Source organism: Ctenopharyngodon idella, chromosome 21, assembly GCF_019924925.1.
Source record: "Ctenopharyngodon idella isolate HZGC_01 chromosome 21, HZGC01, whole genome shotgun sequence".
In the NCBI taxonomy this organism is placed as follows: Eukaryota; Metazoa; Chordata; class Actinopteri; order Cypriniformes; family Xenocyprididae; genus Ctenopharyngodon; species Ctenopharyngodon idella.
Genome location: NC_067240.1, coordinates 10,973,308 through 10,996,770, shown reverse-complemented (window position 1 = coordinate 10,996,770; position 23,463 = coordinate 10,973,308). Strand labels below are relative to the sequence as shown.

At 36.5% G+C, this 23,463-nt stretch overlaps 1 protein-coding gene across 1 annotated transcript; it reads left to right on the top strand.

The window, feature by feature from the left end:
- Positions 1-1,028: 1,028 nt before the first annotated feature.
- gtf3c4 (general transcription factor IIIC, polypeptide 4) lies at positions 1,029-8,855 on the top strand. Its single transcript, XM_051878331.1, has 5 exons — positions 1,029-1,438; positions 2,503-4,245; positions 5,727-5,857; positions 6,634-6,722; positions 8,395-8,855. The coding sequence occupies exons 1-5, from the start codon at positions 1,133-1,135 to the stop codon at positions 8,457-8,459; spliced, it is 2,334 nt and encodes a 777-aa protein (XP_051734291.1). The 5' UTR covers positions 1,029-1,132; the 3' UTR covers positions 8,460-8,855.
- The last annotated feature ends 14,608 nt before the right edge of the window (positions 8,856-23,463 follow it).

The window sequence follows — 23,463 nt, the reverse complement described above, 5'->3', positions numbered from 1 at the left end:
AAGGAAAGAGGACACACTGCTCCTTTTCAACCCTTTCCAGGTGGGAATACTAGACAGATCAAAGCTTGTGGCTGTTAATTACACATATCCTGCAACTTGGTCACACAGTTAGGGCTCCTGACCGTTCTCATATGCTCCCAACCAATTAATGATCTTTCTCCTGTCTCTCTGACATCAGATGAATAGTGTCTGAGTTTTCAGCTGATGGATTATGTCAGCGTATCAAATGACAAATGCTTCACAATTTAGAATGACATCTGTAATTTAAACACTTAGCACAGCTGAGACTGGCTCTCTGCCCAATATTAAGAATATTAAAAAACATTAAGTTGATGATATATTGTGTGTAGAGATACCTACAATATATGACTCAAAAACAGGTTTGTTGAGGATAAGAGGGGTGTTGTAACACTTTTTTTTAACACCTGTACCTCAAACTTTGATTTAAAAATTCTCATATTTATCTGCTATAAATTATAGCATTTTGGAATGATCATTTCATATCATTACCATCACCACTACCCTCCCTCATTTAATTTTATTTAAAAATGGTAAATATATAGCACACATTGTGGTAATGTGGTAAAATACAGGATATATTAATAATAAAGCAACTAAAATTGGATACAAGATTATATACATAAAATATAGCCCAACATCTCTAAAACATATTGTGAGATTTGCTGTGGCAAATGTAGTGCAATCTTTGTGTGTCCGGCAGAGACACAAAGTGAAAAAGATCACCCACCTTGTCTGATTTGTCATGACGTTTCTAGATTTTTTTTAAATCATGTAGATTAAAAAGCTTGTGTGGATGTTATATATCAAAATTAAACAAAGAAACAAACAAAAATTCTAATGGTGTTTCAACTCCTCAGTCAATATTGCATCTTTCCCACAGAGTGAACACAGATATCTACTGACTGACACTTAATGGTGCATTTAGTAATTTAGTAATTATCTTCACTAATATATAGTAATTAATTATTATTATTATTTAAACAAACAACCACCAATTGTTTAAAGAGTGACTATTGTCAATCTGGCAACCCAACCCTTGCCGCGCTCGTGAAATCCCTCCTCCTCCGGCACCGTAACTTCCTGGAGACGGGCTTTATATTTATACAGAAAAATGGCGGCTTTAGGCTCAAATAGTACCTCTGAGCAAACAGACACCGCGTCTGAAGCCCAGTCGTCACGGGACAATGATTTTTGGGCTGGACAGGGTCCTGTGGTGCTGCGTGATCCAGCGATTAAATTGCTGAGTCCAGTTAGCGGTCTGGAGCCCCTGTCGTGGGCAGAGGATCACAGACTGGCGGCCTCCAGCACTAACAGCGTGTCTCTCCTGGAACTGGTGTGTGACATACACAGTCTCAGTCAAAATATGGTGCTGCATCGCACTCACATCCCCGTGCCGGACACCGCTTGTGAACTCAAGGTAACTACTGTGCGCGCGCGTTCTCGTTGCTTTATGGTACCAACTGACGTGCACTGTTGCAACCATGTTGCCAAGCCTAAGCCATGTTTTGACGTGACATGACATCTCAAAATGTGCAAAATAAGCGTTAATCGTCTGTGAGGAATTATCCACTTTAATCCCTAATTTTCCCAGCACAAACGGCATGCCTTTCTGATTATAATTGTAACAAGTGGGGAACTAATGAAAAACTGCTCAGATGCGCAGTTAGACGCAAAATATGCAAACATTAAATAGCATAATTTACATTTTTTTCAGTCAATTGTGGGGAGTGATAATCCAAGAATAAACGCATATTTTTTTTTAACTTCTCATTTTAATTTAATGTAACATTACTGGAAATATGCTATTTTATCATGTTAGTCAATTAGGATTTTTTTTTTGTTCAAAACAGGGCTATGTGTCAGTTATGATTACTGACAAATTTATGTGTCCTGTGATCAAGATTTATGAGACAGAGCTATCTTAATTAATAATACACTTTTTAAATATTATATGTACCAAGTATGGTAGTTGAATCTGTATTATGACATGTATTTTAAATGCTTATTTTTATGGAGCTTTGACAAGGACAAACTGGAATTAAACAGCTCTGGTCATGTGACTATTTATACCAGAATGTAAAAATGTTCACATGAAGTAAAGACAGTCTGCGCCTTTTAGTCATTCATTTATAGCTCACCATTCTGTGTAAATACATCAACAACTCTCTTTAGAGTAAGTTTTTTTTTGTTAACCCCAGTTTGTTTACAAATGTTACTGTTTGGATTATCCCACAAATAACATTTGTGACCAAAATGTACCAAAAGAGTTGATGTATTTTACACTGTTTTGAACTATATGTGAAAATGAGACTTGATTTCATGTGACCATTTTTACTAATCATATGAACAGATTTTAATCCCTCCCTGACTCTATATAAATAAAAGACTTTCTAAAATGACATTTTCAAAATTTCTTATTATGAAGCAAGAAATATTTGTTGTACACAATTCATTTAATGCCTTCTTTATATTTTGTTACAGGTGGGCCCAGAAAAGGAGGTGCAGACTGTTAAAGATAACTTTGCAAAGAGTAAAGATCCAGTTATAGGCCAAATGATAATGGCAGACCGAGTCATCAATCCTCAAAGTGGACGTCTCCATGGTGTGAAGTACACCAGCTGGTCACCATTAGGTTGCGACAAACACGGCCGCTGTCTTCTTGCTTTCTTAACACTGGACAATCGTCTCACAATCCACAGCAGTCTTTTGCGTTTGCAGTGGATGCCTCTCATGGACCTTACAGAACTTTATGGGGAAATGTTAAAATCCAGGAACTACTCTGCTCAGAACGACGGCTCGCCTCCGAGCTCCATCAAAGACTTGGATGAACTGCAACGGCGGTATCGCATGCAGACGCCAATGCGCATGGAGTGGTCTAGTCTGTGCAATATGCAACAAGTTCAGACCGATAATGCATGTAAAGATGTCAGCACAGTACTTTTGGCTGTACTTATGGAGAATGGAGATGTGGTGGTGTGGCAGTTTAGCCTGCCCCTACAGGGAAAGGATTCGGTGGTGTCTTGCAACACCATCAAATCTGGAGTGTCGTCACCAAGCGTGCTTACCTGGTGGGAATATGAGCATAGTGGGCGGAAGATGAGCGGACTGATCATCGGCAGCTCAGTTGGACCTGTAAAGATCCTTCCAGTCAACCTCAAGGCAGTGAAGGGTTACTTCACCCTCAGGCAACCTGTGGTTTTGTGGCAGGATAGGGACCAGATACCCGTCCACAACATCAAATGCATTACACTCTTCCATCCGCACCAGAAATGCAACTGCAGCCTAGTAGTTGCTGCACGAGGTTCTTATGTATTCTGGTGCTTGTTGCTGATCTCCAAAGCTGGTCTCAACGTTCACAATTCCCATGTCACAGGTCTTCACTCCACCTCTATCATATCCATGACAGTCAGTCATAACAACGGGACCATTTTCACCTGTTCACTAGATGGTAAGGTAAAGAAGCTCACGGCTGTTTTCACAGATGTTGCTGTTGAGTTTAAACAAGAGGAGGTTGTTCTGCCAGAGGGAGTTGCAGGTCGACGAATACATGGCATATCCGTCAGTCCAAACGGTGCCTACTTGTCTCTCATCTCGAATGAGGGCATGATCAATGGGCTCCACCCCGTCAATCGGACATACCAGGTGCAGTTTATCACCCTTAAGACTCCAGATGAAGCGGCTACTGAGCTGCTCGAGTCTCAGATGCACAATCTCTTCAGAAAGACTGATTTGCTGGACTTGCTGCGATGGCGGATACTGAAAGACAAAAGCATCCCTTCGGTCCTCCAGAACAATCTAGACGAGAAGCTTCAAACCTCAGGGTCCACCTACTTATGGCGTTTTAAGCTTTTCCTTCTCAGAGCGCTCTACAAGTCCATGCAGAAAACCCCTTCGGAGGCCCTGTGGCGGCCGACCTATAGAGATGGTAAAGTGTTTGTTGTGGATGAGGAGGCGGGTGGAGGTGATGAAGGCGAGATGGCGGAGATCTCTGCTCTAGAGGAGCTCAGGCAGGGGGATGCCGAAAGGCAGTCCAGTGAGGAACAAATGAGGGAGATCGGCAGCAGGATGGAAGAGGTGGAGTCCCAACTGATTCGCGAGAACATGAAGAAGGTGCTGGGTGAGGTATACCTGCACACCTGCGTCACTCAGAACACATGTATACCTACCAAAGGTGTGTGTGACTTCCTCACAAATGATCCTGCTAATGAAGACCGGGCGGCCAAGGTGAGCCCCCTTCTCACTGCGACTATATACCGATCAAACGTTTGGAAGAATTAAGATTTTTAAATATTTTTTTGAAATAAGTCTCTTATATGCTCACCAACACTCAAAAAATTATATGTTGGATTTAGTTAACTTTTTTTATGTCAACAGGTTCCACTTATCTGGGTTATGTTGCATTTAATTAACATTATTTATTTCAGTAAACTTAAGTTTATTACATAAGGTTGATTTAATACCATTTGGTTGAATCAGGTTAACATTCTTAATTTTGTTCAAAACTATTAAGTTTAATTATCCTTCTATTATTATTTTACAACTTTTACAAATGTTATCTAACAAGAATAGTTTATACAAAATCTTTACTCTGTAAAGACTTTTATTATTAGGTGTTAGCCAGAAGACGGTTTTGTTACATCCATGGCCTACCCAAAGTAGTTTATTTTTTTATTATTATTATTATTATTAAATCAACTTTAATTCTTATTAGCAGGTCCTCAACCCAAGCACATGCTTTACACTTCACCACAATAGTAACCCCCAAAAACACTAACATACCAGAACCTCTTTTAAATACCAACATAAAAGAACATTAAACATTCACAATTCTCCCAATTTTATCATCCTGATATAAAAAAATGCATGAAATAACATTTTATTTCAAGATTTACCCTCCCTATCCAGCCCTGTGCAAAGTATGATGGGAAGGGGAAATCCTGTTTCTAGTTTCTATAATGCTATTTTGACACAACTAAAATCATTTATGTACTCTCAACTCAAATGGATTAAGTAAACTGGTTGAAAAGAATAGGATTAACTTCATTTACTTAAGTAAATTAAACAAACATCAAATGTTATTTTTGGCCTACTTAACGGAAACATTTTCTTTCAAAATAAAAATGTTGAGTTGAGCCAAAACACAACTGTTTCAAGTCAGTTTAACACAATCCAAATGTTTGAATGAGAAACCTAATACAATGGCGTTAAATGAAAATAAATGTTTTAAAAACTGAACAGTATCGTAAAATCCTTTTTTGAGTGAAGGCTGCATTTATTTGATCAAAAAACAGTAATATTGTGAAATGTTATTACAATCTAAAATAACTGTTTTCAATTCTAATACATTTTTTAAAATGTAATTGATTATTGTGATGGCAAAGCTGAAATCATTACTTCAGTCTTCACTGTATTTTTGTATTGTAATGTACTGTATCACAGTAGTTTTGATCAAATAAATTCACTCCTGGTGAGCATAAGAGACTTCTTTCAAAAACATAAAAAAATCTATTTTATTTCAAACTTTTGAAAGCATTTGCATTTTAAGATCATGAAAGTGGATGATCAAGGAATAAAAATGTGGGCGTTATTGTGCTTGTGTTGATTGGCAAATAAAAAAAATTCATGCAATGAATGAACTCTTTTAGAAATATACCTTAAATGTCAATTTTTTTTTCTTTTTTCTATTTGATGTGTGACCTTCACAGGTGCTGATAGGTCATATCATGAATAAGATGAACAAACAGACATTTCCTGAGCATTGCAGCCTCTGTAAAGAAGTTCTTCCTTTCACGGACTGCAAACAGGCAGAGTGTAAGAATGGGCACAGATGGCTAAGGTGCGTAACCATAAATATGTTGTGATATATCATAAAATTCTAATATATATAATTAAAAGTATGAATAATAAATATAATGAAAAGTACTAAATGATTCATGGGACAGAGTGTTAAATGAAATTGTTACTGTAATAAAAAATCTATTTTCATAAGCTCTGTCATACATTAACTTGCAATGTAATCTGGAATGCTGTATTTTGCTTATTTTGGCATACAAATATAATAATTTTATTTTATAGCTGGTTTAATAACACAAGCTATATTTTGCAGTGCTAAGTGAAGTGACACTGTTCTTGGCTCAAGTCCGACACATACTGCAAATTTGGATGAACGGATTAGTTTTTGATAATTTGTGTAATTTTAGGTATTATTCATATTCCACACTTAATCCTTATGAATACCAGAATGTAAAGCCCAAACAAGAGCCTAGCAGACTACAATTAGTTTGTAGGTCCAGATAAATGTGCCATGAACAGACATGAAAAGGGAGGAAATTTCACCTGTGGTATACAATCGCCTTTTCTGCTTTGGACTATATGTAGTTGTTGAATAGGTTTTGAGTAGATTTGACCCACTTTCAAGCCCCTTGTGTAACATTTCATCCATCGGCCTGACTGAAAGGAGATTACTGCCCCTAATGGTGTATCAGGGAAATAGTTGCTTCATTGCTGTCATTCTGATCTCTGCCAAGTACTGATCTAAACCTTCCCCTGCTGTTTCTGTTCATGTGTCTGTCTCTTTCCTTATTTCTTTCTCTTTCCTTCTTCCTCCCTAAGGTGTGCGCTGTCATATCAGGCCTGTCAGGGTGTGACATACCGCCGCTGTCTATTGCAGGACAGTATTGCCTCAGTAGCAGAGCCCGAGGGTGAGCCATAATGCTGTATCATATCTCCATTCAGAACCACATAGCAGCACACACTTAGAATTTATGTAATGCAGCAGGAACCTTGCACACACACAAAACAAAAACTCTGCTGCCCCACAGCAGTGCAAGCTTAGGATGTCAAATGTACTGGTACCAAGTTGATATTAAAATGATATATTAATAGTATGTCGTCTTTTTTTCACTTGTACCAACTCAATTCTGACTGGCAGGCGGCCGGTTTCAAATATTCACATGCACTTTTTGGTCAAAAGGCCCATTTTGGTGAGGCATTAAAGGATTAGTTCATTTCAGAATTAAAATTTCCTGATAATTTACTCACCCCTATGTCATCCAAGATGTTTATGTCTTTCTTTCTTCATTTGAAAAGAAATTAAGGTTTTTGAAGAAAAGATTCCAGGATTTTTCTCCACATAGTAGACTTCCTCAGAGTACAACGGGTTGAAGGTCCAAACTGCAATTTCAAAGGGCTCTACATGATCCCAGCCAAGGAATAAGGGTCTTGTTTAGCAAAATGATCGGTCATTTTCTAAAAAAATGTAAATTTATATCATTTTTAACCACAAATGCTCATCTTCCACTAGCTCTGCGATGTGCCACACATTACGTAATCACGTTGAAAAGGTCACACGTGACGTAGGCGGAAGTACCGATCCAGTGTCTACAAAGCGAACATGCAAAGAATAAGTAACAGCCTTTAGAAAAAAGGGTAAAAAAAAAAAAAAAGATGTCGGACGATTTTGAAGTTGGAGGAGAAAATGTGATGGAGTTTTTTGCCCTACCGCGGTACTTCCGCCTACATCACGCGTGACCTTTCCAACGTGATTACGGAATGCATGGCACATCGCAGAGCAGTGCAAGATGAGCATTTGTGGTTAAAAAGTATATAAATTAATTATTTTAGAAAATGGCAGATCGTTTCGCTAGATAAGAACCTTATTCGTTGGCTGGGAACATGTAGAGCCCTTTGAATCTGCACTGAAACTGCAATTTGGACCTTCAACCTATTGAACCCTGGTGAAGTCCACTATATGGAGAAAAATCCTGGAATGTTTTCCTCAAAAACCTTAATTTCTTTTTGACTGAAGAAAGAAAGACCTGAACATCTTGGATGACATGGGGGTGAGTAAATTATCAGGAAATTTTAATTCTGAAGTGAACTAATCCTTTAATGTAAAAAAAAAAAAAAAAGAAGAAGAAAAAGAATGTAAACAGGCTAGACAAATATGTCATTTATGCATTTGGCCTTGTTTAAATACAGCATATCGTATTTAATATTGTACTTTAATCCTGTTGTTAATACTGATCAGATAACAATATGAAGAAAAAAATCTATTACTTTTTACTTGGAAAAATTAAGTTAAGAAATACTTGAATGCAACATGTCATTGTTTTAATTTGTCAATATTTATATTTGGCTTTTTTAAATGAATGATGCATAGTTGTTTTTGCTGTGTGTTTTTTTTTTTTTTTTTTTTTTTTTTCTCCACTGTTATTTGTATCGATTACTGGCATTTTGCTAGCATGAAAAGTTGACAATCCTGTTGCATTATAACATTTGCCAAATGCATTATATGAACAAATGTAGAAAACCACCTTAATTTGACATATATGTAAATGATTATGCTTAACAGAAAAATTCTCGCCTTTTCAGATTCAGACTGGATCAAGAAAATCCTCCAAGGTCCCTGCATCTTTTGTGACTCCCCTCTCTACTAAAGATGACAATCTCCACAGCTGAGTACTGGATTCCTCAAGTGGCCTACATCCCACATAAATGTCTAAAATGCCTTTTATTACTTGAAAGAGAAAGTCTATAAAGTATTCACTAATTATTTTGTAATATAAGACATTTGGAAGATTTTTTTTTATTTTTTTTTTTTATTAACAGATCTTTATTTTAAAGCCAAGCTTTAGCTAAAAAGAGATGTAATTTTTCATTTTCATAAAAACTGTGACTATATGTGTTAATAAATTATTCTATTGTATATATTTGATGAATATTTTTAATTTGTTAATGTTATGCTGCCATGACATTCTACTTTTGCATTAAAAATGCACGCTCTTCCTGTGGCTGATTTTAATTGGTTTAAATAAATCCATTTCCTAATTGGCTTTGGGAACATTTCTATGTATCCACAAACTCCCCCATCTCCAAATAATGACTTTTCCTTGGCCTGAAGGAAGAGAAAACGACTGTACAAGGAAATGAAAAACAGGGAGACAGATAGAAAACTGTTTTAAAACCGATCCAGCCCCTCCAAAGGGCCGTACTCTAATGAGATACAACTGTAATGAGGAATGGATCCCAGCCACATATGTGATACCCATTTTAATTAAGATAGCGAGCTTGAGTGCATATTGTTAAATATAGTTAGCCCCCCTTTTTTTGTGGGTCGCAGGGAAGACACATGCAGGCCATGTACCCTGACATCCCATGTTGCTAACCCCAACATTGCTAACATAAGGGTCAATGGAGATCAAAGATGGACTCAGGCTGGTTGGACCCTCAGAATGCTCTCTACCATGTCCGTTCTTATCGCGGTACATCTTGTCGCCTTGCCCTGCGCTCTCTCTAGTATCACTGAAGATGATAGCTCGCCTCGGGGCTAGTCGGCAGCCCTGTCTTAGGTTTCGGATGGTATCCCGAGATAAAGATGGCCTGATAATTACAATTCGACTCCCTATCTTTCATTCAGCATCACTGAAAGCATTCAGTACTGTCAGAGGGCTTAAAACTAAAGTAATCAAGGTGTTTGTTTATTTCTAGATTTTATTATTCATAAAGAGGGCCGCCTTCATTACGATGCGTTCTGAAATGTTGCCATATCATTACAATTGGTAATGCAGCATGTAAGGGGTGTTTGATTATGAGGTAATAACGTGCATTATGTATTAATCAAAGAGCGACTAGAACACAAAGGCAGTGCTCAGAACCTCAAATGCCGTCTGCTGCATGTCACAGCAAATTTGTTCACTGACATATTGCGATAAGCATCTAATAACATGAATTTGAAAGCTGTTTTTAAATGATGTACTAGGACGACGCTTTAAAAGAAAATGAAAAGATATTTGGATTTCAATTGTACACATAATATACAGTGCATATTAATAGCCGCAGGTGCTAAATGTCACAGATTAGATTATAACTGCAAATGTGATTGAAATTCCAACTTTTTTTTCCCCTGCCGTGTATTTTCTTTCCTAGTTATTAGATTGTCAAATGGATCTTGGCCTTTTGGTTTGAGTGCTAGCTTTGTTGATAGGTGGAGACTTCTCCTGTTGAAGAGGTTAGCTCTGTTTGGCAGAACCTCCTACTTCTTTAATATAACGATCTGTCAAAATACATTTCGACAATAATTACGGCCCCCTCCTCTTTCCTCTTTGTGTGTGCTCTTTCAAGACTTCAAAAGGAGGTTTCGTTCTTTTCTCTGTATGAAATATTCATAACTTCTGTGTTCGTGGCTTTGTGCTTTAAACAGATAACAGACAGATTTTTATATTATTTAATCTCATTTTCTTTTGTTAGTTAACATATTTTGATATACATCACCTTTCGTTAAATGCCTAATTTGTTAAGCCCAAACAAAACGCTAAGAAGTCATTCGCTCTTCTTGCACTGAAGCTTTTCTTTTTGTGCTACAATTTTTCAGTTTTATTTATTGACCTTTATTTATATCCTGTTTTTTAGAACCAAAAAGCGTGTAAATTTGATGTGTTACAAAAGTCACTCTGTGATTAATGTACAGTATAGTTATAAACTAGATTTTTAATTTCTCTTACATACATATAAAGACTTTTGAAATACATTTAAGTGTTTTTTCTACATTTTTTCAGCATATTTGATGATAATTAGATGTTATCTGTTCAACTATCTATAGTTTTACAGAAAATATCAATGTTGCATAACTACTGTACTGTACTGCATTTTCTCATTATGACCTTTTTATAGGTCAATTATATTGGTATCAATTATATTTATTCATTTATTTAGAAATGATTATTTGCATTTATGCATAACAGTTGTGATTTATCTTTCTACATTTTTTGACATTTTATGCTTTTAGTAATAATCACTCCATTTTAGTTTGTAGGAGTTACAAGTGAATAAATACATAAATTACTTGAAATATTACTTTAAGGAGAAATCATTTTTAAGTAAAACTAGCTTCTGGACCATGACAATTTTAATTTTTCTTTCTTTCAAAAAAGCCAAAGGCTGTTAGAACATAATTCATAAAACAAACCATTAAATATGTTTAAAATAATGTATATATAGTACAGTATAATTGCTTATTTAGGTCTGAATAGGCCCCAAAATTATTTGTGTTCATGTAGTCCTCTTAACAATTTTATTCAACAATTGCATTCATTAGTTTTCTGACACCAAAAAGAAGTTTCACAATATAATCTGCATGAAAATATGCATATACATGTATATGTATGTGTGATTATGAGTCATATAGAAGAAAAAGAAAATAGCTTCTAAAAGCGGTAGATTTTCTGATGTGGCTTCACTCCGTAGTGTATATACATCAATTTTCCCGTCTGAATACATTTCATCTCAAGTATGCTTTGTAGAAGTGTTCCCTCAGACTTCAGTAATTCATCAGTAATTAAGTCTGTCTGGGGGCTGTCTAGGGACCCCTGGTTTTTCCTGCAGACTCTGAAATCAGGCTGTTAACACGGCCCTTTAACGGGTACATGGACCCGCTGGGATGGAGTCAGTGACCCGTGACTGGCTGATATGAGTGTATGAGGGAGTGTGAGATGTCAATAGTCAGTCTTTCTGCTTGTTCTGCGGTGTGGAGCAGCTCAGGTGGAACTAATGCAGAACCTCACGAAGGCCGTGACCAGAGCTCTGCTTTACTGCAACATTAATTAAAGTCATTCGCTACACACTGAACACACAACCACGGACAAGAGGAAATGTCATGGGGATTGTGTGTGTGTGTGTGTGTGTGTGTGTGTCTATATATTTATGTCCCTATATATTTATGTATATTTAAAGGATCAAAGGTGCTAGATTGGTAAACAGATTTACAAATATGCAAGAAAAAAAGTTCACTTAAATCTTCTGAATTTTACGTTGGCAACTCATGCCAGAAATGAAAACAGACAATAACAGCACAGTAGGAAATGTTTTAGCGCTTGCATCATGCACCTGCACAGCAGCTCTACACTGAAACTAATATAATAGTTTCAATCTACGTAGATGATTCTGTTAAATCCAATGATCATTCAAAAAATTATCAAATTTAGAAATGTCTAATAATAATCATCATCCAGTGGCAAAGCCACATCTGATCCTGAGTATGGGTGTTATATGTCAGACTCAAAAGGCTTACATAAAAAGAGCTCTGTTTTATTGAATAAAAGCCATGAAAGAACAGCCATTGGGCGTTTGCATTTCACACCATTTCAGCAGCGCACTTCCCCTCTGAAGATTCTCCCACTCTTTCCGAATCCTTTCATGTTGGCTTTCACCACAGAGACACAAGGAAGCCCTCATTTTGAAGACTGCTTAAAAATACTGTACATCTCCCAAAGATCAGACAATGTCAAGATTAACCTGCACTGCACAGAAGTCCCAGAAATGGTCGAAATGAGCAATCAAAACGGCGGGAACTCAAGAGACTTAACGTGACATGACAATGGAAGCGGTTAGCAGTCAGTCATTCATATGTTTTCGTGTTTAATCTGACAGGAGGTGGAAGCAGCCAGTCCAAATCTACAGCATGAGCGGAGCGGAGACAGATGGGACCCAGTCAGGATACAAACTCACGCGGATGCATTCAACTCCAACTCCAAGCATATGTCATTAGGACAGTTTCCGCATAAATTACCTGAATTTTCAGCGACCTGCAGGTAGAGGATTAACACAGCCCTTTAGATGTGAGTTTAACATTGTATGCATCGTAAATGCCTTAAATATGGTAATATGTTAAAAGTTAATAACCATTCTTGAGAATAAAATGCATATCTCAGTGGTGTGTCTCTAAAGAGGCACAGCAGCAGCTCGAAGAAGTAACTTGTGACTGAACTGTAAATTCATTTGTCTCCACTTCATAAAGCTATGGTACAAAGCACTCGCTGCGAGGGTGGGTGTGTGTGTGTGTGTGTGTGCGTTTTGGTATATCCGCACTTGTAATTATTTCAGGGAAAGAGTATGAAGAATTTATAATGAGTATTTTTGTTTTTTAAAAAGAAATACCGGTAATAACTACTATGCAAAGCTATTGGAATGAATATTTATGACCTTTGCTATGAAATATTCATAAAGTCAGAGTAAAAAAAGAACACAAAGGGAGAAAATGGGGAAAACGATGCGTGAGTGAGAAAAGTCATGGGAAGGGAGCCATTGCCTGGAATTCACAGGAAGAGCGACCGACAAAACCTTTGGATCGTATATCTGACATTTATTAACAAAAGCGCCAGCAACATCCTCCTGGTTTTTTTAACCATCCATCCCCTTCATCCACGAGGTGATGCAAGTTTCTTTCGTTCACCCGATCCTCCCCTCTCTGTCGCTCTGGTTCTCTCACTCATCCCCAACCTCTCTCTCTCTTTCTCTTCGTTCCATCTACCCAAATTAAGAAATTAATGAGGGATAGATTCTTTACCGACTGCCCCTGCAATGTTTACCACTGATGAAATTATAATGCTGCCTCAGCTGTATAATTTATAAGCCAATTAGAGGAAGTGTTACTTGATTTGATGGGGAGCCGACACACAAAGTACATTTAACTAATAGAGAGCAAGAGAGTAGCGCGAGGAAAGAGATCCGGAGAGAGGGAGGGAGGACAGCTGAGGCTGACGAGTCCTTGCGCCACTCTAGGATTACGTGGCTAATTGCCCTGCTTTATCTGTCTGTCACGGATAGCCATGCATATTTCAGTGTTCCCAAAGACTTTGATTGTTTGCACTCGTGTTGGGCCTGTAACAAGCAGAGCAGTGGCCAACGTGGAGAGTAGTTAAAGACTGGCACCAGGAAGAGGTGGAAGAGGGAGGAGGGAAGCGAAGGGAAGAGTTCCAACTACAACTGACGGATGAATATTACTGGAGAGCGAACGAACGAGAGCACAATCAGAAAGTTAATGCAAACAGAAGAACAGTCCGGTGTAGTGTAATTACTGCAAAACTTAGGAGAAGCAGTTTGCTTTGTTGCCAATATGTGCTTTTGCTTGAAAAGTCTCATAGAGAGAAAAAAAAAGCTTAATCAGTGTTGTTGTCTTGTTTTCCAGTAAAAATTTCAAAACATCTTTATCAGATATGGACAGTAGTCAAGTATTTTTACTGTACTCAAGTACATTTTTCAAGCATCTTGGAAAACATTTACTTCATTACATTCCAAAGCATAATGTCGTACTTTTTACTGCACTACATTTCATAAATAAAAGTTGTTTTTTACCTTTAAATGATTAGTTCACTTTGAAATGAAAATTACCCCATGATTTACTCACCCTCAAGCCATCCTAGGTGTATATGACTTTCTTTTTTCAGACGAATACAATCGGAGTTACATTAATAATCATCCAGATGCTACTAAGCTTTATAATGGCAGTGAACAGGAAATGAGTATGAAGCTGAAGAAAGTGCATCCATCCATCATAAATGTACTCCACATGGCTCTGGGAGGTTAATAAAGGCCTTCTGAAGCAAAGCGATGCCTTTGTAAGAAAAATACCCATATTTAACACAATATAAAGTAAAATAATTAGCTTCTGCTAGACCACCTTCTGTATTCAACTTAAGAAGAAAGTGTAACGCCTCTTGCAGTTCAAAACATCCTACGTCTTCCGTATTCAACTTATGAAACAAGCATAACTGATTAAAAATGTAGTACTTTCTTGTACTCAATTAAAACTTTGACTTGCTTTTACTTACTGTGAGTAAAAGTAAGAAAGTACCAGATTTCTAATGTAATTAATTATTAAATGAAATTCAATATGAAATGTAATGCAGTAAAAAGTACAATATCATGCTTTGGAATGTTGTGAAGTAAAAGTTTGATAAAGTACAGACACTTGAAAAATGTACTTAAGCAAAGTAAAAATATTTCACTACTGTCCACCACTGATTTTTACTTGAGAAGCAAAATTGTGTAAGATTATCTTTTTTTCAGAAAATAAATCTTGAATTAAGTTTATTTTTGTGCTTTATTAACTTTAACTGAACTTAAACATTTTTATTAGTAAATTTATCTTGTTTTAAGTTTTTGATATTTTTATTGGAAAACTAGAATAAAACAATACAAGTATAATACGAAAGTAAAAATAAAATAAGAAAGAAAAACAATACTATTTTTTTTTTATTTATTTATTTTTTTACCAGTGCTTAGCCAACCGAGTCACCCACTGTTGAATCAATAGATGGGAATAGTAAAAAGACAAGTTCATGGAACATGGAACCCTAACCCTAACCCTAACCCCTACTCCTAAACAATCTTTTGCTGTTACACATCATGAATATTAAAATACACATTTTCCATGGCTGGAGTTTAGATGCTACACATACATCAAAATCATGAGCACTGAGCAAGACTGGAGGTTTCCAATGACAGAACAAAAAATACACAATGGAATATGTTATCTATACATGATGAAGATCAGACAGATCATCCTGCAAATGTTTTCTTAGCTCAGCCACCCTGCCGGAGCGCTTCAGAGAGCCCGCAGAACTCCAGAGGAGCGAGCAGAAGGACAGGCGTGCTGTTATCAGCCTCTGAAAACTGATCAGACATTTATGCAAAAGAGAGAAACTGGAGCGAAGGCATCCTCAATTATCTGATGAGGCAAGTTTATCTGAACGGCTCCCTTTTCTTTTCCTTTTTTTTCCCTGCGTGAGGATCAAATAGCAGCTCTTTACATAACAAAAGAGCTTCCTGCCTGACCTGCTTCGTTCAGCCTACTTTCTGATGCAGCTGGACTTTCTATAAGTAGGAGGACTTTTCTACTGTAAAATGCTGACTTATTCCAAAAAAGAGCGCTAACAGCGCTACTGAGATGCACAGATTATGCAAACTATTCCTGTTTGTGCCATTAAAACACATAAAATCCATCATCAACCACATACAGTTCTGTAAGAAGTTGAGAACACACCAAAATTATATTTTGCAAATATTTGTTTTGTCCATATTTTAGCAGCTTAACAGTATAGAAAGACTTCACCATCCCGTGTTTCAGACCTATAAGCTTTATTTTTTGGCTGACAACCAATATGCTGCTTCACCAAACATGTTACTAATTCATCTCTTTTAAAGCCTGTGTAACTGGATAGCTGTTAATTAATATAGCTGTCAGTTAAAGGTCTTCTGCTGGACCAGTGGTAACATTAGCTTGACCTGCTAGTCACACTAGGCCTCTATCTGCAGCTCAATTAAGCTAATGCTATGCAAAAAAGGTCTCCAGCCATTAGTTCTCACACCGGGGCCCATTAATAGCATAATTGGGCCATTCCAAAGGGCAATTAATATGGAAGCATGCTATGATCTCTTCCCCATCGGAAGCTTAAAACGCTCCTAATATGCGCAAATGCAGATTTGAGGGTCCGCGGGACGTTATGGTTCTAGATGCATCTCCCTCAAGAACATGGCTTCTCGCTGGCCTAGCAAGGTAAAGAACCCAAAAATGCACAAATAGGGAACTTAGGAACTAAATTTCTACAACTTTGATGTGTCACTGCACAAATGTTACTTGCATGTAAGAGTCAGTGTTGGGGAAAGTTACCTTTAAAAGTAATGCATTACAATATTGTGTTACTCCCTAACTAATTGCGTTACTTAGTTACTTTTTATGGAAAGTATTGTTACACATTACATTTGTGTTACTTTTTCTGGGCTGGGCTGTTTGTTTGTTTTTATAACAACAAAAAAGTTCTATTTTTGGTTTATGTAAAGGCCCTTTCACACCAACAGTGAAATGAATAAGCCTTAGGCTGAAGGAAATGCAAATTCACACCTGTACAGTAGAGGGCACAACTCAAACAAACCTTTCAGCTGTGCTGCCATTTTGGAATACAGAAGAATAGAATGCAAGAAAAGAAGTGAGTAAATGTATGCTCTCATTTAGTCTACAACTAGTCTAGAATAACCACACAACACCTCTGCACAGTCCTGATTTCGCTCAACATGGGGACAGGAGAGCTGTCAGTCAATAAATGTGAAAACAACTTGTGTTACTTATTTGAAAAAGTAACTCAGATATTTTGTTTTTAAATTTAAAAGTAACGTGTTACTAGTTACTTGAAAAAGGTAATCTGATTACGTAACTTGTATTACTTGTAATGCGTTACCCCTAACACTGGTAAAAGTAAAATTTAAATGAGTTAAATTAATTAATTATGGTCATTCAGATTTAATGATACAGTGTTTAATATAGATTTAAACTGAAAATGAAATCAAAATTGTTATAAAATAAATAAATAAAGAGCAAATCTTTATATTCCAATCAATTTCTAAAGCATAAAGTTTCTAAAGCATAAACCTCTACATTTAGTTCTCACTGAATATACTCAAATATGTCATATCACAGAAGCAAAATTGGTTGCAAAAGATGTTTCCTGTTGACTCTAAATAAATAATTTTATAGCGTGTCTGAAATTCCAAATAGGCCTAAAAAAGATATGAGATACTACACCAATGATCTAAACTGAAACAAACACCTCAGGACATCAAAATCACATTGTACTGATTAAACCTATAGATTTATCTGACTTCCTATCCAAGTTTTATTCCAGTGCAAATCAACCCACATACTGACTGACTGCTTTTCATCCCTCTTAGAGAAACCGCCTGTGTTTGTATGCGCATGCGTGTGTGTGTGTGCATGCGAAAAGCTCTGTGGGAATTTTAACAGTCGAGCCCCGCTAAATCTTCCTGTTTCTACAGCAGAACGTCGATAAAATAAATATCCTGTGTGTTACTTTTCTCTCCTCCAATGCCCACCCAAATGTCCTCAACCAGCAGGGCAGAGAATCTCACTCACACCTCAGGCAATCTTTAATATAATCCCTGTTTTTTTTTTTTTTTTTTGCCAGTAAATGGCCAAGATCTCAGGTGTGGCTTTTAAACAGGCAGAGAAAAACTAATGTTAACATATGCTGTGAGTGCCAATAGCTCAGGCTCCGGCATCGACCAGCACGCTGTGTGATTAGGGTAGTGAAGCTAAGCTGATCCCAGACACCGATCGATCTTGTACACTTTCAATATGGATGCAAGCCTGCTCACAGCGGCCACGTCTAGCTGCTTACATTGATTTTTTCCTCAATTATATAATGGTGGCTCTGTCCAGGATTTGAGCTAAATCACACATATTGAAGGGCTGGCATCTCTCAAAATTAAGCTTTTTTTTCCTCATATCTAATTGTATTTTATTGGCAATGTTTGGCAGTCTCTCTCACATGTGTGGTTGCTCTATTTAAGCTCCTGCCATCTGAAGCATCAGGGACAGATTTATTATTATGTATGTTTCTTGTGATTTTTTTAAGGACTTATGATATTAATAGACCACAACAATATAACCACTCACTTTTGTAGCAGCCATTGTTTCCAGAAGCATCTTACCCATTCTTTTTCTTCATAGGGATTTAAAAACTGTTCAATAATCAACCAGTTCTTAGAGAAATATTATACATTTTGACTTGAAGCAACAAGGTATTTGAAAAGTGGAAAAAGATAAAGACTTGTGATAGTCTTAAAAACATCAGTAAAAGAATAGAAGAAAACTACAAATAAATCAGTGATGTTTTGCATTATATGTTTTCCATCAAAAGTGTGTTTTTGAATTTATGGCATTATATTATAACTACACTGTAAAAAAGAATTGTTGGTTTAACTTAAAAAAGTAAGTTAGTTGCCTTGAAATTTTGAGTTCATTGAAATTAAAAATTTGAGGCAACTGGTTTAATCAACAGAAACGCAAAATATTATGTTATCTGAACAACATTAATTATTTAAGTTGATTTGACAAAAGAAAAAATGTTGTGATAACAAACCATGAAAATACTTTTTTACAGTGTACAGTCAAACCAAAATTTATTCAGAAAGACTGAACATTTCATTCATTAATACAGTTTATTCACTATAGTTTAAAAAATGGTAATAAAATATGACAAGAATTCAGAGTTAAACTGTGTCAGAAAAAATTAATCTTAATTATGTCAGATAACACCTAAGCAAAACATGGTCAGGTCAAAGTGTCTGAATAATTTTTGGTCACAATTTTTAATCAGTTTTACTGGTACTCCACTGTATGAAGAATTTTTGGGTATAATATGTCACAGTTTACTTTATTATGCTATCCTCTCTTACATAAATGAACTATAGTGTCCTGCAACCACTAGTAAAAATATATAAAAAATGTCTGAATAATTTTTGGTTTGACTGTATATATATATATATATATATATATATAATTTTTTTTTATTCATTTTTTTTTAATTCAAATCTTTTTTTCTTTTTTTTTTGAAGAAAAAAGATAATAAAAAATATATTTTGAGCAAATATAAAAAAGCATTTCTATATGTAAAAAGATTGTGATCTTACAATATTAATGTGGGAATGAACAACTATTCCCATGAAGTACTGCAACTGGAATAAATTATTTAAAAAAAGATGGTACAATATAAAACTATTGACTATTGTCATTGATTATGTGAAAAACGATATATTTAAAGTTTATTGCTCTTTTGCTGCAATTAATAACAATGACCTCTCTGACTGGTGGACTTTGGGTAGTGTAGTTCTCCACCAAGAACTATAACACACAATAAATAAAAATAATAATAATAATTATATATGATAAGATACGCTGACTTGTAGCTTCTGCAGAACCATGTATCATTGTCTACTAATAACAGATATGTGAGCCTTGATATGTTATCATTAAAAAATCTCTGGAGAAACTGATTGCTATTTTTATGTCCAGAACCCAAATGTTGTGCTAGAGGTAAACAAGGAAGTTGACAGATGGAGAGAAGTGAAATGGTATTGGGAAATGATACAGGTCGACTTAAACCTGTGTAGTTCAAATGTGCCTTATACACGTGGCACTACTCACTCATGATGTATACTGTTAATGCTGTATAACAGCACTCTAGTGTCTTCTTCTACAGTACAGGCACAGAAAAAAAAGGGTATAGGGTCATTTTGGTAACATTAAGCGCCGCAACTGTATATGGGCCGGTGTGTATGTACAAAAGCATGTGAGCTATACTGCACATGTAAAGTGAGTCCCAGCATAGCTGTAGGGAACATAGTGTTCACATTTTGCAGGAGGTTTGTGCAAAAACATGGATACAGTGGAAAGTTTCTTCCTATTTGATGAAAACACAAGCTCTCAAAAGTGACCCAAAAACAATTATTAGTTTCATCTAGAGCAAACTGGTCCACCAAGACCTCTTGCTATCAAACAAACCAGCTTAATTAACAATCCAGCTTGATTTAAAGACCCACAAACCCAGTTCACTGATGTACTGACCAACAAGTCCAGTTCACGCACACAATCTCAACCCCATTTCAGTTTACACAACGTTCTTCAGGAAGAGGAACAAGATTATCAGCCCGTGCCATCAGACACCCTTGGGCCAGGAGGAGAGGGAGCAGGTCAGGGTGTAATCGGAGTGGAGATGTTAATCTGCCTGTGTGGGTATTGGAAGGATAATTGTTGCAATACTCAGCTCAGGTGGTTGATGCCACAGATCTGGAGAAGTTAAGCCAAGATTTACAATCGTGATGCTCTGCCTTCACTCTCTCTCTCTCTTGCTCAATCTTCCTTTGATTCTTTCCACTTCCTGCTTTCAAACTCTCCTTCCTTCTGCCTTTCATCCACTCTCCATGTTTGTGTCAGCCCTTTCAAGCCTTCCTAACTCTCTCTCTTTCTCCCCTGGGGTAAGTATGAATATTCTCTGGCACGTCTAAACCAGAGGCAGTGCGGGGCCGGGGGAAGGGTCCGCGGCATAGCTTTAGCTGGAGTAATGAGGACTAATCCCCTGCTGACTCGGTCCTGTTTAAACAGCTCCTGCCTGAGCCACCCAGTAATAGAGTAATTAACCTCTGCGCCCTCTCCTGCCCACCTGCACTGTGCCACTACACTCCACTTTACTTACTACACCAGACAATCCATCCTTTCCACTTGGCCCTCCAATTGCCACAAGCAAGAAACGGAAGAGGGAGATGGAGAACAGAAGGTGGGAGATATAGGAGGTATGACTAGAACAAAACAACACAACATGATTGTCTAGAAGTTACTAAAATGAGTCAGGTGTCAAGTTGGCAAAGCTACTGGTCCATAAGTATACAACCTGTGAAAGTGAAAAATGAAAAACTTTGATCAATTACTCACCCTCATGTCACTCCAAACCTGTATGACTGACTTTCTTCAGTTGAACACAAAAGAAGATATTAATAATAATAATAATAATAATTTGTTTTTTGACAAACAGTGAAAGTCAACTTGTTCATGTTCAGTCCATGTTGTTACAATCAATGTATTTTTATTACAACATTTTTCATAATACCTTTGTGTTCCAATAAATGACATAATTTTAATATTTTGGTAAACTTTGGCCTTTAAATGAAAGTGATCAATCAATCAATCAATCAATCAATCAATCTATCTATCTATCTACTAGTTTAGTTAAAGTTTAGTTAAAGTTAAAAGTTTATGGTCAGTAAAATGCTTACCAAGGCCAATAAAGTAAAAAAATAAAATAAATAAATAAATAAATAATGTAATATTGTAAAATATTATTACAAATTAAAATAACTGTTTTCTATTTTAATCTATTTTAAAATGTAATTTATTCCTGTGATCAAAGCTGAATTTTCAGTATCATGACTCCAGTCTTCAGTGTCACATGATCCTTCAGAAATCATTCTAATATGATGATCTGGTGCTCAAGAAAAAATTCTTATTATTATCAAAGTTGAGTTGTGTTGCTTAATATTTATATTTCTTTTAGGATTCGTTGATGAATAGAAAGTTCAAAACAACAGCATTTATTTGTAATGGAAACCTTTTATTGTCTGATAAATTTAATGTGTCCTTGCTAAATAAAAGTATTAATTAAAAATATCGAATTGTCAGCCTATTATAAAAAAAAAAATACTGAATATTTTTGTATGATGTCTAAACTGCATAATTAACCATTGTCTTGATGACAAGATTTCTTGTCATCATTTACTCACCTTCATCATTGTTCCAAACCTGTACAGCAACTTCCTGTCTTCTGTCCACACACACACACACACACACACACACACACACACACACACACACACACACAAAGATATTTAAAAACTTTTTTTAAAAAAAAAAACTTTAAAAACTTAAAAAAAAAAAAAAAAGCAACTTAAAAACAAAAGTACTGAGACATCATTCAACACATACTTGTTTTGTGTTCAGCAGACGGAAGGAAAGTAAGAAGAAAGACTGATTGAAAACTGCACAATTTAAGGAATCATTGATGTTTGTAGGCTGTAGGATGAGTTACACTTCCCACCAGTATATGCCCTATATAGGCAGTAGGGCATATAGGTTATTATTAATGGTAAGCAGGGTAAAATTAAATTTTGTTCATGAACAAAAAAACTCCTTGCTCCTATTTCCCTTTTAATTCTACTTCTGTTTTGTGAGGAAAATGAAGTTCGATTAATGAAGGCATGTTAAGCGCACAGTCTGTCTCTTGTCAATGTCTGCTTCAGGACAATCCGTTCTGACAGAGCCATCCGTTTACAGTTGCTAGCTATTGATCTGATTTTCAACACATCACACCAGGCAGTTTCCTGTAGCATGCTAACAAAAACACTCAGGTACGATCAAAAAGCCCCACACGACATGCGAGAGCTCATCGGCACCCAGCGGAAAGCCGCGTCTTCCCACACACTCGTGCGTACGCTCTTTGGAGACGGCTAGTTTCTGAGAGAGTTAAGGGGCTTTTGCGTCTGAAGAAATCACCCAGAGCTTGCATTAAGGTAGATGAAATCTTATGATGTGTGGTGGGTGAATGGTTTGTTTGTGTCATTAAGAAGCAGAAAGCAAACAGCGTGAACTTGCCGTGTGTACTGTCTAAGGAAAGGCAAGATTAAGGAATGTTCAGAGACCTTCGTCTGTCAAAACTTCAAAGTTGCCATAGGCTCTCCTTGTTCTGGCGGCGTAGCAACCAAATCGCAAAAACTCAGCATCCTCTGAGGCTGTCAGAGGCCTCCTGACACCCCCTTCATCAGGTGTACAGAGCTTTAATGCCATCCTAGATAAATAAACCAACACTGCTGGGAACACTGGCGCCCCCTTTTAGGCTACTGAACGTAGCAACGCTACAAAATTAAAGGGGTCATGACATGGATTTTTTTTACTTCCCTATTGTGATGTATCCCTGAGTGAAACGGCTTTTCGAACATGAAAAAATGTAGGGCGGGAATTGATTTGTCCATCAGAATTGATTGGATCATTGTGATTTGCTATTGCTGTGATCTCATGTGAGTGACAGGTTGTCCCGCCCTCGTGCCAATAAACACATCAGAGGAGAGAAAATTATTTCAGTTAAAGATTATAAAGACACATTAATTTTTTGTAAATAATAATAATAATAATAATAATAATAATTTGCATGGATAAATTATTTATAATGAGTACTGTAATATTGCATAAAAAAAGAATTGTCAGTTTATACATTTGTTTATGCTGTCACCCTAATTGAGTTCATTTATATAGGAAAAATCTCT

What these genes read in the sequence shown, in the direction of transcription:
- gtf3c4 (XM_051878331.1), top strand. Translation starts at nt 1,133, where the DNA reads ATGGCGGCTTTAGGCTCAAATAGTACCTCTGAGCAAACAGACACCGCG. An exon ending in ACACCGCTTGTGAACTCAAG is followed by an intron (nt 1,439 to 2,502) that starts GTAACTACTGTG and finishes ATTTTGTTACAG; the next exon opens with GTGGGCCCAGAAAAGGAGGT. An exon ending in CTCAGTAGCAGAGCCCGAGG is followed by an intron (nt 6,723 to 8,394) that starts GTGAGCCATAAT and finishes TCGCCTTTTCAG; the next exon opens with ATTCAGACTGGATCAAGAAA.